The 14,469-nt window shown below is 41.6% G+C and overlaps 1 protein-coding gene across 1 annotated transcript in view; it reads right to left on the bottom strand.

Annotated features, from left to right (window-relative positions):
* Positions 1-14,469, bottom strand: part of polr2b (RNA polymerase II subunit B) — a 66,875-nt gene that overhangs the window by 12,900 nt on the left and 39,506 nt on the right. The window contains exons 11-18 of the mRNA XM_070872315.1: positions 14,232-14,375; positions 11,601-11,740; positions 10,793-10,904; positions 9,863-10,017; positions 6,566-6,764; positions 4,686-4,854; positions 3,249-3,345; positions 3,052-3,146 (exon numbers count right to left, since the gene is read on the bottom strand). Of these exons, the coding sequence (XP_070728416.1) occupies positions 3,052-3,146; positions 3,249-3,345; positions 4,686-4,854; positions 6,566-6,764; positions 9,863-10,017; positions 10,793-10,904; positions 11,601-11,740; positions 14,232-14,375 (1,111 nt within the window). The remainder of the gene's footprint in view (positions 1-3,051; positions 3,147-3,248; positions 3,346-4,685; positions 4,855-6,565; positions 6,765-9,862; positions 10,018-10,792; positions 10,905-11,600; positions 11,741-14,231; positions 14,376-14,469) is intronic.

Raw genomic sequence — 14,469 nt, 5'->3', positions numbered from 1 at the left:
AATCACTGGATGCAGAACCCTGAAGAATTTTAATTAATTAGTTTGAGTATTCGTCTTTGAATTTTTTTTTTAAACTGTATATAAAAATTGCCTTTGTTGTGGCAAGTCCTCGTTTACCTCCACTTATCAAAATACATGGTCAACGCACATAAGAAAAATAAACAGGTTGAAAATACATGGGTATATTGGATTTACTAAGCTTCGCACCGGCTTGCAGATGCTCCCTCCATTCTATCAATCAGTGAAGGAACAAGCTAAACATCAATCGTTACAAACTGAAAAAAATAAATGTATCCATTTGCACCATCTCTCCTTAGCCAGACTTTCTGCTATCCAGACAGCTCTGCTAGAATCGCGCACACATGTTATGTGGGCGACGACTACAATACTCCTACAGTCAAAGAGCCTCTTGACATGTGAATAATGGGCACTTGAATACGACCGGCAACTATAGGACTGTACTTCAACAAGGAGTGAACGTGTTAAGAGGATAAAGGGGATTTCAGGAAAACTGGAGAAAAAAGTTTAAATTATACATTAAAATGTTTCATGTTTTAAATACGTTATTATCTCAAATTGGAGCTGGCCAAAATGAACAAATATGGAGAAGAAATCGAAGGTGCTAGTTATTTTGATTATTAATGCCTAATGGAATTTGTATCTCAAGGATTTGGGACGGTCAGGGAGTCTCAGCCTGGTGCAAAGTCACACGCCTCGTGAGTGTTACTGCCCTACCGAATTTTCCCCCTATGGACTCTGTTTTAACAAAGTTTTGTGGCAAAGAATTCCACATTCCACTTACATTTAGAAAATAGTTAATTCTTTGAGATTATCTAAACACTGTGCCCTCTTGCTCATCATCATCATCATAGGCGGTCCCTCGAACGAGGATGACTTGCTTCCACGAGAGTTCACAGATGTTTCAATGAAGGACCCGATGTTCCAGTCCTGAACTCCAGTTGAGGGGGTGGAAGATGCCTGTGCGTGGATTTTTTTAATGTGTGTTGACCGTTGCACATCAGCCACCACACGGGCTGGACAGAGCTAGGCCTTTATCCAGTGGCAAGGGTAAACCAGGATGACTGGAGACCTGCTCTGCTGCACCGACCTAGTGTGCACACATATCGCAGTGTGGGCAGGTCCGTGCTGCCCCTGGGCTCTTCTGGGCCCCGTACCCTCATTCACCGCACCTCCACCACGATTTTCCAGGGCCCGGCGCTCCAGCTCTATTTATAGCCCCGACCTGCGGTGGTGTTCTCACACAGGTCGGGGTGGCCCACAATATTCCAGGGCCCAGAACATAGGATAATCAGATATCTCTACCCACAGAAAACAGACACTTGATCATGTTGCCATTTCCTCGTTTAATGCAATGTTACAGCCTTGCCAACTACTGGAAACAATCTATCACTGTTTAAATTATCTTAGTCCTCCATTATCTTGAAGATCTCTTAACCTTCTCAGATTTAGTGAAAAAATGCTTAAATTCCCAAGTCTTATTAGTGAGGTGTGAACTTGTTAAAATGCAGACAAAAAAGGGGAGGAGGTTTGTCTATTACTTTGAGGCACTTAGTCCTCTGACAATACCAGAGGACTAAATATATTATTTTGTTATTGAATGATGTATAAAAGACTGAAGTAGATACAACTCACTGGCATGACACCATATTCTGGCACCAGACATAATTGGCACTTGGGTGCAAATGTCCTGAAATACTGCTCAGGCAGAACACGTTTTGCACTTACTATGACTCAATAAAGGCAGGTGTATAGCCAAGTTGCAGATAGATATATATAATTCAAAGGACAATTGACCGTTTCTCTACAAACATTCATCTAATTATTTTTTACAGTCAAAGTCTGGCTGAGCTTATCACAGATAGTGTGCACTCTGCAAATACTTGCACTGGATATCTTGGGACTAAATAGGTTGTGAAGTCTTACAAAGCTGTTCTGATATAATCAAACATCTTTGAGGACTTAGCCCATTGGTGTTACAAGAAAAGTCAGGATGAGAAAAGTCCTTTCTACCAAAAGCTCATTCCTCTCGTACATTAATTCTTCGATCATGGTTTCGTATTATGGAAGGAATGCTTTGCCACAGGGAGTAGTTGAGGCAAACACCATTGCATTTTTTAAAAAGGAAAAGTGAATGAGCGTGTAAAGCAAAAGACGATCAGAGCTATGGGGATAGAGCCAAACAGTTTTAGTTTTTGATTGTAGTCGGAATCTACAAAATGGCCTCTTCCTCTGCTGTAAACCTGCATAGTTCTACCCATCCAAAAGCTTTTCAGCACCAGCACCAATGTGTCTACTAATGCTGATCTCCGAGCACCCAGAGAAAGGAGTAGAGGGCATTAAAGACCAACACCACTTCTTGCTGGACCATGGCAGGTACTGAGGAATTGGTAAGTGCATCAACAACAGCAGGCATTCCTCAGTTAGGTACCAACTTAGGATCCCATGACCAAAGACCAATTCAAATATCCTGGTAACTCTCGATAGTTACTGATGCTCCACTGCCAGGTAGTATCAATGCAAAAGTTGCTCCATTTCCTGAAATGGTTTTATTGACTGTGCTCATTTCTTGCGAAGTTGGCCATCAAGGCCTCGTGAAATACTGTGCAATGCCACCCTATGTTAATGAATAAAAAATTGTTTGGAGAGGTTGTAGTGGCTGTAAACAGCCTGAAACGTCAGCAAAATTCAGAGGTGTAAACACCAGGGGTGAACAAGGCACTAGAAAGGATCTATGGCAGCATAAATTTGGGTGTATGCCAATCACAATTAGAAAAATGACTCAAAGCCAAAAAAGCTGGTGGTCTCATCAAACTTAATTGCAAATAATGAAACTCATTCAAAATTGGAAGTCAGGGCCAACGGCTGTGCCAAAATAGTGATAACTAACAAATGGAAAATATTTAAAAGTGACAATGTTCCAATGGACTTGTTACCCCACTCGGCATGACAAAACCAAACATTAAAATGTGGAGATGCAACATTTTAAAATTCAGATCTAAATTGGCAAATTAAAACTGAATTCTAGCTCACCCTGGCAAGTTTCCCGAGTGGGCCTCTCAAATACCTCCTCCTGGTCAAAACCTTTTTTCGATTCTTGTTCTTTGTACGAGCGATAGAACACAGACCTAACATACAGGAAAATAAACACACACACACAAAAAAAAAAAATGTCAGGTAGTTTTAAAAAGCAAGACGTTTGAACAATTTCTCGGACAAGTTACACATACCTGAAATAACCACGGTCTACTGCAGAACGATTCATGATGACAGAGTCTTCTTGGTTGTAACCAGTATATGAAGCAATTGCTACTATAGAATTTATGCCTAAAAAAACAATTTGAAAAGATGAAACATCAATTTTTGGCACATCTCCCTCAAAATCCACAAAAACCTTTGCTTACGTTTCAAATACCAAGATAACTTTTAAGTCTGGTTTAAGCTCTGTACTCAATCGGTTTTTGAATTGAATTTGACTTGAGTGCCCCTGAAGTGAAACACAGGCAGGAACACTGATTTGTAATCTTAAAACATACTGGGGTGGAAATTCGGCCTTCTGCTGCCCCTCCGCCGAAAGCAGGTACGCTCGGGAGGCCAGCTTCCAGTGCCCTGCCGGGACATTCAGTGCTGGTATAGACCGGGGAGCGGGTTGGGTGTGCAATGCCCCTGGTTGCGACACACGACTCGATGTTTGGATTGCGCCCGACCCATAGACTGTCCTGCTGGGAACGCCTGTGAAAGCAGGCGTTTCAAGCTGTAGCGACTGCAGTCAGGCAAGTAATGTCGATCTGAGGTAATTGTGTTTGTCTTTACACATTTTTGGGGGTCTATTTAAGTTGTGGTGGTGTGAGCTATGTACTGGGAATGTTTTTGGTGGGTTTTTTTCAGTTTTTCTTTTGTCCCCCCCCATCCCCAGGGCTCTGTTATGGCGCTCTGAGGCCAGCTCTTTAGCTCGGGATTTTCCTTTGCTCAGCCGGCCAAGTGCCCGAAAAAAGAGGCATGCAACACCTCTCTTACCACCCGCTCCAAACTCCGGGCCCGGCTGATGAACTTTGCGGCAGCAGGCACAAACCATTTGCCGGAGCAAAATTTCGTGCTCCGCCCGGGACACCAACCGAGGAGTGACCAAATTTCCACCCCCATGGGTTTAAAATCAAATGTTACCTTGTACTTAGTAATAAAGACAGCTATTTTAAAGAAAAGGGTCGCCGCATAGTGGCGAGATCAGACCACATTTAACAGTTCACCACCACCCATGAAAACCACAGCAGCTTTTCCACTTCAAATGTTTGACATTACATTTCCAGACTTCTTAAATAGACTCAAATGTGTTATTAGGTTTAATACAAAGAAAAAAAATCTCAACATACTCCAATACAAAGATGCCGTTTACAGTTAATGCTCGATTCCAGCATTTCACAAATAACCTCACTTGAGAAAAACAATGAAGAAAGAATGCAGTAGTTTTGAACTGAAAGCAGTGTACATTAGGCAAGAGATCCTTCTCTAGTGTGTGGTACTTAATATGTCCTCCTTCTGTCTAGTACGTAACAGACTACCCCTGCAATGTGGTAATGTAATTGCAATAATTCCACCAAGTACACGGAGACAAGCTGTGATTCTGTAAGCCTCCGACATTTAGCTTGTTTATTCGATTAGTCACTCACCGGCTGGTAGCTCTCTGAATCGCAGGTACTCCATAGAACGGGTTGTGACAAGTGGCTTTTGTGGGTAGTACAGCACATGTGCTAGGGTGTCCATACGCACATGAAAGTTTGTAATGTAAACTCCCATAGCTTGTTTACCCATAGCAGATTGATACGTATTTCTGGGAGACTAGAACAGTAAAAGGATTAGATAATGAGATCAGAGACAGTCAGAAATCTAATTTCACACAAATCATCCCCATCTGTAGAAAGCTCAGAGATTACACATCTAAAAATACTGTACAACCTCACTATAAAATTGAAAATGCAGTTAGTACTGAAATAATACCCAAAAGCTCACTTCCAACATTAGCCAAGTAAAAGCCAAATATGTAATTAGCTTTAGAGGGGCAGGGAGGCAAGGAGAAGGGTCTGTGGGAGAGTGAAAATAATCTCAGTTGGGGTGGTGGCAAGCAATCTCAGATGAGAGTGGAGAGTTTGGCCAGCAAATGAATAAGGAGGGTTGCCAACAAACAATTTCAACATGGGTCGGTGGCCAAGGTGTGTACATGTCTACAGACCCATATCAACAGAGTACCATACAGGCTACTTACTGCATTAGCAGCCAATGTCTAATGAAACTTAATGTTGGAAACACCTATCACAATACCACCGACAGTCATAATGGGCATTGCATGAAAATAGATCACAGCTAAAATGAAAAATCTCATAAGGTAAAGCCGTCATTCGATGCATTTTGAATGGAACATGGTTGCATTTACAGGAGTCAGCACAAATAATGTAGGTAAACATTCCCAACAGGGAGAACAGCACATAATTTCAGTATCGGGAGGGGCGTGAGAGAGAGAAAGAGATGAGTTTGTAGCCTAAAGAAATGGCTCAGGGGAAGAGTTTTATATTCATAGGTTGAGTACTTATACAATGAAAGGTGATCCAGGGAGGGGCTGGGAGTTTAGGTCCGAAGGGCATTCATATAACCGACAACAGGATGGCCCGAGAAAGTGTGACAGGTAGGTTGGACTGAGCAAGGTTGCAGGGTCAAAGCAGAGATTGTTTGCAGCACTGGGTAAAAGTTGCAACATTTTCAAATCAGGAGGGCCTGTTTCAAGAGTGTAAAGCAAAGTTATAATTTCAGAGATTACACAACATTTTTTTCAATTCCAAAAAGACTTGCATATCTCATACACCGGCATGAGGTTTGAGCAGACACGTTACTTCAGTGCCACCCAGTGGCCAAGGTGTGTACATGTCTACAGACCCATATCAACAGAGTACCATACAGGCTACTTACTGCATTAGCAGCCAATGTCTAATGAAATTTAATGTTGGAAACACCTATCATAATACCACTGACAGTCATAATCGGCATTGCATGAAAATAGATCACAGCTAAAATGAAAAATCTCATAAGGTAAAGCCGACATTGGGGTTTGATGCATTTTAAATGCATTTACAGGAGGCGGCACACATAATGTAACATTAAATTCTGATGAAGCTTTCCAGTGCTAGAAAAATAATTTCAAAATTATGTTAGGATAAGAAGGGGAAGTCAGGCAGAGCTTATTCACCCAAAGGTCATTGGAGTTGTGGAATGAATTACAAGGCAAGATGAGTGAACCAGAACATAAAAACGGGCTCCAGAGACGATAGATGTGTTTGTGGAAAGAGAGACTGAGGACTGTGATATAAAGCTAAAGCCGCATTTAGTTCTGAAAATAATATAATGGATTTCTGTTGGTAACAATTCTGGTGATCTTGGTTATGACTGGAATGTTTTTGTACTAACTTAGAAGTTTCCCCTACCCCAAAACAACAGGTGATATTTCAGCAATTTACCTCCACAAACTCAACTTGAACAGTTTGCTTCTGGTCTTACCCACCTGATTATGATCAGGAAATGGAATAATTGATGCACAAACACCAAGAATCATTGATGGGTGAATCTCACAATGTGTGTACGTTGAACAGTATGCAACGCCCTTTTCCTGCAAGTCATCCGGAGTCATGGCTAGCATCACAGTCTCCTCTTCCAGCGTATCAATGTACTCCACTACACCACTAGCCACAAGATCCTGCCAACTATATGGAGGAGGAAAATTTGGACTTAGTCAATATGCTCTCAGAATTTCTTTCTGTTCACTCACGGTGTTCTGCTCCCCGACAGCAGCCAGGGGCCTCCAGTTACAGAAAAGTGTTACATTAAACAAGAATAAATGTAAGCAGCATATACATCAATTTCAGGTCAGTAACAACAACTTGCATTGAAATAGCGCCTTTAACGTCGTGCAACGTCCCAGGGCGCTTCACAGGAGTATTACGAGTTTAAAAAATTTGACACCGAGCCACAAGAGGAGAAATTAGGGCAGGTGACAGTCAAAGAGGTAGGTTTTAAGGAGCGTCCTGAAGGAGGAATGAGAGGTTTAGGGCGTTCCAGAGCTTAGGGCCGAGGCAACAGAAGGCATGGCCACCAATGGTTGAGCGATTATAATCAGGGATGCTCAAGAGGGCAGAATTTGAGGAACGCAGATATCTTGTGGTAGGGGGGGGGCGGGGGTTGTGAGGCTAAAGGAGATTACAGAGATAAGGAGGGGCGATACCATGGAGGGATTTGAAAACAAGGATGAGAATTTTGAAATCGAGGAGTTACTTAACCGGGAACCAATGTAGGTCAGCGAGCACAGGGGCGATAGGTGAGCGTTTGGAGCGTGGGCAGGAACATCGGCGAGGCCCAGGTACAGAGGAGTGGGAAGGTCGGGGCACATGAGCGGCGAGAGTTTGTGGCGTAGGTGCGGCGAGAGATTGTGGCGGAGGATCGGTGTGAGATCATGGTGGAGGTGAGGCAAGAGATCGTGGCGGAGGTGTGGCAAATGTGGGTACGGGGCTCAGAAAAGCCGAGGGCCCAGGGGCAGCACGGGCCAGCCCACACTGCGATATGTGTGCGCGCTAGGTCCGTGCAGCAGAGCAGATCTCCAGTAGTCCTGGTTAACCCTTCCCACTGGATAAAGGCCTAGCTCTGTCAAGCCCGTGTGGTGGTTGGTGTGCAACGGTCACCACACGTTAAAAAAATTCACGCACAGGCATCTTCCACCTCCTCAATTGGAGTTCAGGACTGGAACATCGGGTCCTTCACTAAAACACCTGTGAACTCGTGGAAGCAAATCATTCTCGTTCGAGGGACCGCCTATGATGATGATGATGATGATGATGGGTGAGTGGGACTTGGTGCGAGTTTGGACACGGACAGCAGAGTTTTGGATCATCTCTAGTTTATATAGGGGAGAATGTGGGAGGGCAGCCAGGAGTGCGTTGGAATAGTCAAGTCTAGAGGTAAAGCAGGCACGGATGAGCGCTTCAGCAGCGGATGAGCTGAGGCAAGGGCGGAGACAGGAGACGTTACGGAGGTGGAAATAGGCGGTCTTAGTTATATTGCGGATATGTGGTCGAAAGCTCACTTTAGGCTTAAATATGACACACCAAGGTTGCGAACAGTCTGGTTCAGTTTCAGACTGAAGCTGGGGAAAGGGATGGAGTCAGTGGCTAGGGAATGAAGTTTGTGGCGGGGACTGAAAACAATGGCTTCGGTCTTCCTACACTACTGACATCATTGCTGGCAACTGGATTGCTTAAGACAAGTAGACGCTGCAATTAGCATTCACCTCTGTAGCTTGGGGGGGGGGGTGGTGGGGGAAGAGAAAGAATCGAACGGTCATGAGTCCAACAGCTGCATGGTGACCCTTAAGTGATCAGATGAACTGATAGACCAGCTGAAGTTGCTGGCTGTAGCAGAATATTCAGGTGTCATCACTTCATATTAATATCACATCCCCAAAAGAGATGGCAGCAGAAATAGACCATTAAAAAAGGGGTCCTACTGCATATCCTTTGAAGGATAAGGAACTGTCCAATATGCTGCATCTTTCAAGTTGAGGGTACATCAGCAGATTCCTACTCCAGCTTGTTTTTTCAGAGACTCCTGCTGTGCATATTGATATACAAGAAGCATAGGATGAGATATGGTTGTGATGACTCAATGTGGTTAAATAGCCAATATGTGTTGGCCAGACTCACGCATTAAAAATAGCTGCTTGGAAAAGTTACCAGAGGGCAGCTGTGACCCAAGGAACTGTACCCCAACAACATAGGAAAGGAGGGGAAAATACAATTGGCTTCCCTTTTTCTTGACTGGACGCAATTACTGTAAAATCTTCTGTTCCACAGTTCATTTCTGTGTGCCAATTTTATGACCGTCCCACCTGCAGTCGGTAACCCTGGGCTATATCAAAAATGGCATTGTTTTCCCCCCTCTACCGTAACCTGTTGAACAGAAAGCCCTCTGCCTCAGCTAACAAATTCCTTAAACCCCCACTACCCCAACACATTGAGGAAACAACCGTCAGTTTGAAGTCTCTCCGAATCTTGGTTAATTCTGGGAAGTAATTTAGGTGTCTTGCATCCCAATCCTACAACCTTATCCTTAAAATTTGGAATCTAGAAACTTGAAAACAACGTCCACCTTGGAAATTCGCAGAAAAGCATTTTAATTGAGAGAAAAAGCACAAGTGATTCTCCACTGATTCTAGTGTCCAGTAGATGGCTTTTTAGGTGGGGCAAAGAGAGAGGATATTGAGAAACATTAGAGTGGAGTGCTGAATGGTATTTAGTCACTGCCGTAGCATTTTCTTGGAGTACTCCCTAATCACCAATGCAGTTATTTGACCCAATAGAGGTCTTTAAAATTATGAAAGGGTTTGATAGGCTAGAAGGTGGAGATGTTTCATTTTTGGGAGAGCAAAACTAGGAATCATAAATACAACATAGTCACTAATAAATGGAATAATAAGCAATTAAGGAGAAAATTCTTTAGTCTACTCAGAGAGTGGTTCGAATGTGGAATTTGCTACCACATGGAGTATTTGAGGTGAATAGCATAGATGCATTTACGGGTAAGCTAGGTAAGTACATGAGGGAAAAAGGAATGGAAGGATATGCTGATGGGGTTAGGGTGGGAGGAGGTTCATGTGGAGCATAAATACTGGCATAGTCCAGTTGGACCAAATGCATTCTATGTAATTCTATGCACTCACTCATTTTGTGAGAGAAGATGGCAAGCAGAAACACAAAATTAAAGAATACATCATGTTAGCTGTGCATTTATAGGATTGCTCTCTATAATATACCTATAATTGTTATACTCTCGTTCTTTCAACTGATCAATGTGCCGTTTCTTCAGCAGCAGTTTCTGTTTTTCTACAATCAAAAGTGGCCGACAAATTCTACCTGCATCTGTATAAATCCGAATTTCACGCTCACGGATGTCTCTCACCATGGACACCTAAAGTAAAGAGAACACCTTTGTTAATAAATAAATGAAGTTAGAAATGAATAAAATGATAAACTCTTAAAATGTTCTGAATCAGAATTAAATTAAAATGTTCCTTCTTTTTCCCCAGTGGCAAATTCATTAATTTGTTTAAAATCTGGTTCCAGTCGAGTTACAAGCCCACGGTGACAGAGTACATGCTCCTTTCCCAATTGCAGGGGAGGGCAGATCCAAGACAGAAAGGAGAAAATTGGAAAGAAAAATGCTAGTTTGCATGTCAGGCTAATATTAAAAGGATTTAAAACATTTTTAAATGATACTACGGAACTATAAAATCAGTAATCAGATCTTCTGACATCTTCAAAATGAGATGTTCATTAAGGCTTCTGGTACACAAGCCATTCAAAACCCTTAATTAAAATTTATAATTTTAAAAGTAAAATAGGATTCAACAAATCTACTGCAGCACAATGAAAGTGTTTTGTATGGATGTGAAAAATTTCCAAGTTTAAAAATCAGCTATTATAACAAAATTTAAATTTAATTCCACTCTATTGTTTGGGAGATTCGTGCGTGTTGAGTAAGGAACAGAGAAATAGAACATTTTTCCATTTTCTGTATCCGAGCTCACCTTGGGCAACATAGATGCAAAACAAAGTTGCCTTTATGTCACCTGGATAATGTCCTAACCTTAATGAAGTAAATGAGGTGCATCATGTTTGATTTCATGCATTATAGTACAATTGACAAGCCAGAACTACAGAGTATATTCAGATATTTACTGTACCTCAGATACAATGATGTCCATCTGACGCCTAAGCTTTCTTAGTGTGGTCATCAGCTGGTCGGGATCTTTGTGAATTCCAACCCAACAGCCATTGACAAAAATTTTTGTAGCGCTGAAAAGAAAATGGAGAAAAAAAAAAAGAGTAATATACAGGTCCAGGACGATCTGCGGATCCAGAAGCAAAAATGTTTAATTTCTCAATGCAAGTTTGGTCACTCAGGCAACTATTCTACTGATACAATCCACCAAAAGAAACAGATTCCTATACAGGTGCAGCGTCGAGAATCCGGAGCTTCGGAATCCAGATCGATTGGTGGCAGGGTCGTCCAGAATCTGTAAAATGTTCTGGAATCCGGACCAGATGACCCTGCTGACCTTAGGGCCTCGCCGCTGCTTGCTTCACTGTCGCTGTCCTTACGTCGGGGCCTTCTCAGTGGGGCCCCGCCCGCTAGACGACCACCTCCTCAGTGGGGCCCCGCCCCCTTGACATTCCGAAATTTTGAAATATCCAAAGCTGGGCTCAGGTGTTTCCGGATTAGTGATGTCAGAAACAAATCGAAAGTCCGGAAAAGTCCGGAATCCAGAACGGCCTCGGACCAGAGGGTTCCAGATTTTCGGCACTGCACCTGTCTAAGCCATTGCTGGATGTCAAGTCTCTTGACAGCTATGCATGCTTGCCAAACACTGAATCTGACACAGTCTCCGTCACAATTCTGTACAAAACTTTGCTATTCTACCTGACTTTGTACTGAAAAGAGCAATCGTGAAAGTTATTTTCTCTAAGCAATAATCAGTTAACTTAACTTACTCTGCAATAGCAGCAGGAGAGATTTCTTCAAGATTTTCCATGCTCCACTCCTCCAAGAATTCCAAAATGGGGGAGGGCTGAGACCCTACAGAAATGTAAGCCATCAAAGCCAGATTTTTCACTAATCCGACAGCATGACCCTGCAACAAGATATTAAATCTTTGGCATTTTTAAGCATCAAAAGTTCAACTGTTTGCCATTTGGACCAGGTCACCATAGTAACCAGTCTTTAGAGTGCATGGCAAATAAAAATCACAAGAACGCACCAACAGGTAAACGGATTGAAATTTCAGTTTGAATACTTGACTTACAAACCCAGAATTTTATTACCTATCTTCTCTCCAAGACATAGATTAGGAAGGACAGATCACTTACAGTTCAAATCACCTCCAAATTACAAAGCTAATTCATAACCTCATCTTTCAATTGTGATTTTCCTTTAAAATAACCAAACACTTGTGGAAAAGAGCAATAAACTTGTAAGCTGAGTGATACAGGAAAATAACACACTAAGTGACCTCGGGTGCACGTTACCCAGTGTGTTATGTTGGTGACTTCCAACCAAATAGCGTTCATTTATCTTTCCACCTCCCCAGTACATAATTCTTTCATGACAGCAGCATGGTTCAAAAAAAAAAATTTAAATGGAAAAAAACCCCAGCCTGTAATTTATCCCAACACTAGATCACAAGAGTCGGAGACGGTAAAAGATTATTCAGTCCATCGAAGCTCATCGCTCTAGTACAGTATGCAACACAAAATGAGCAGAAGCTCCAACAGGCAATTACATTGTCAAATAATCACGGAATACAAGCAATCTTAAACTAAACCCCATAGTTCTCTATCATTATCTACTTCAAATATCTATCTAATTTTCTCAATTTTGTGCCTCAAACACTCACTGTGACAATGCATTCTATGTTGCAACAACATTGTGTGAAGAAACCTCTCCTAACCTTTCTCTGCACTCAAGTGACAACTTTAACTTGATGACTCCTTGTCATAGACAATCCAACCAGAGGAAATAGTCTTTCCATATTCACTGGTGTCAAAAAAGGAGGACATTTAATAGAGGTTTTCAAAATTATATACATTTTGATAGATCAAATAGGGAGAAATGGTTTCCACTGGCAGGAGCTTCAGTAACCAGAGGGCATAGATTTAAGATAATTGGCAAGAGAGAAGGTGAGGAAACTTTTGATTTAAAAAAAATTTTAAACACAGCGAGTCATGATCTGGAATGGACTGCCTGAAAGGATGGTGGAAGCAGATTCATTAATAACTTTCCAAAGGGAACTGGATAGACACTTGAAAGGAAAAAGTAGCAGGGCTTTGGAGAAAGAGAGTGGGACTAATTGGATAACTTTTTCCAAAGAGGCACAATAGACCAAATGGGCTTCTTCTGTGCTGTATGATACAATAATTAATAAATTTGCCATTTCTTTATTGACCATTGTAGTCTTTCCTGCATCTATCTTTAATGGACCCACATTTCCCTTCAGCACTTTCAATATATTTTTGTAACTTTTGTTGTTAGCTTTGATATTCCCTGCAAGTTCTTCTTCACATATCTTTTTGCACCTCATTACTTTTGTTCTAGCTCTTTGTTGCTTTTTATAACTCTCCTAGAATGCTGGATTTCCACTTTTCCTTGCATTTATGTAAAACTTTACTTTTAGCTTGATACTGTATTACTTTATTTGTTGAGCATGGTTGTTTAAATACACAAGTAGAGCCTTTGCCTTTGGGGGCATGTACTGGTTTTGTATGCTTAAATACTTATTTGAATAGTTCCCACTGTTTGCAGGTTTTAACCACAACAGTTTTTCAGTTTGTACTGGTCAATTTATTTTTCATCCCTCCGAAGTTGGCCTTACTTTAATTTAAAACCTGTATCAAATTCAATCATATTATCGTCACTATTGGCAAGATGTTGCCTTACCATCAGATTGTTAACTAATTCTGGTTGATTATTCATCACTAAATCTAGTATGGCCTGTTCCCTGGTCTCGCTCTAAAACACATCGTTCCAGAATACTGCTCGAAATAAATTCTATAAATTTGCTGCTGTTACTATTAGAGTTGTTCTACTTCTCCCAGTTTGTGTGAAAATTAAAATCTCCCATTATAACCACTGTTTCTGCTACATGTTTCCCTGAATTCTGTATTTATACATCATCCCACTCCTCGCTACATCACTATTGTCGAGCTGTAGACAACTCCCACCAGAGTTTTGCATCCGTTGCTTTCCTTCGTTCTACCCACTGCCCAATCATCCTTACTGAAATCCTTTCTTTCGACTGCTGTAATTGTGTCTTTTATCTATATTGGTACCTCTCTTCCTTTCCCAATTACACTGTCTTTTTTAAAGATCCTATAGCCATTAGCTCCCAGTCCCACCCAGCTTGTAGCCAGGCTACCACATCATATCCTTTAAACTGAATTTGTGCTTCCGGCTCTCATGTGTTTTATTTCTTATGCTACGTGCATTCGTGTACAGGAGTCTTATTTTGGTAACTGCCCCAACCTTGCTTTTCTCACTGTTTGCCTTATCACACTGGTAAAGGATATATAAAATTGATGAAAGACTGATCATTTTTATGGGCAATGCAATGGAGAACTCAATGTTACCTCTGGTGTCTCAGCAGGGCAAATCATACCCCATAAAGTATTGTGGAGCTGCCTCGGTTTTGCTAGCTTTCCATCTCTTCCAATTGGAGAGTTAAGACGACGAAGATGAGAGAGAGTTGAAGCAAAGGTCAAACGGTTCAACACCTAGTTACAATGAGAGAAACATTCAATAATCAATTTATTGAAGATCATATCCTATATATTCACATTTTATTAAGTCATGATACTTTTAAGTACA

Source organism: Pristiophorus japonicus, chromosome 2 (genome assembly GCF_044704955.1).
Source record: "Pristiophorus japonicus isolate sPriJap1 chromosome 2, sPriJap1.hap1, whole genome shotgun sequence".
Taxonomy (NCBI): domain Eukaryota; kingdom Metazoa; phylum Chordata; class Chondrichthyes; family Pristiophoridae; genus Pristiophorus; species Pristiophorus japonicus.
Note: the sequence above shows the minus strand (reverse complement) of the source record. Positions and strands in the feature narration are given on the sequence as shown.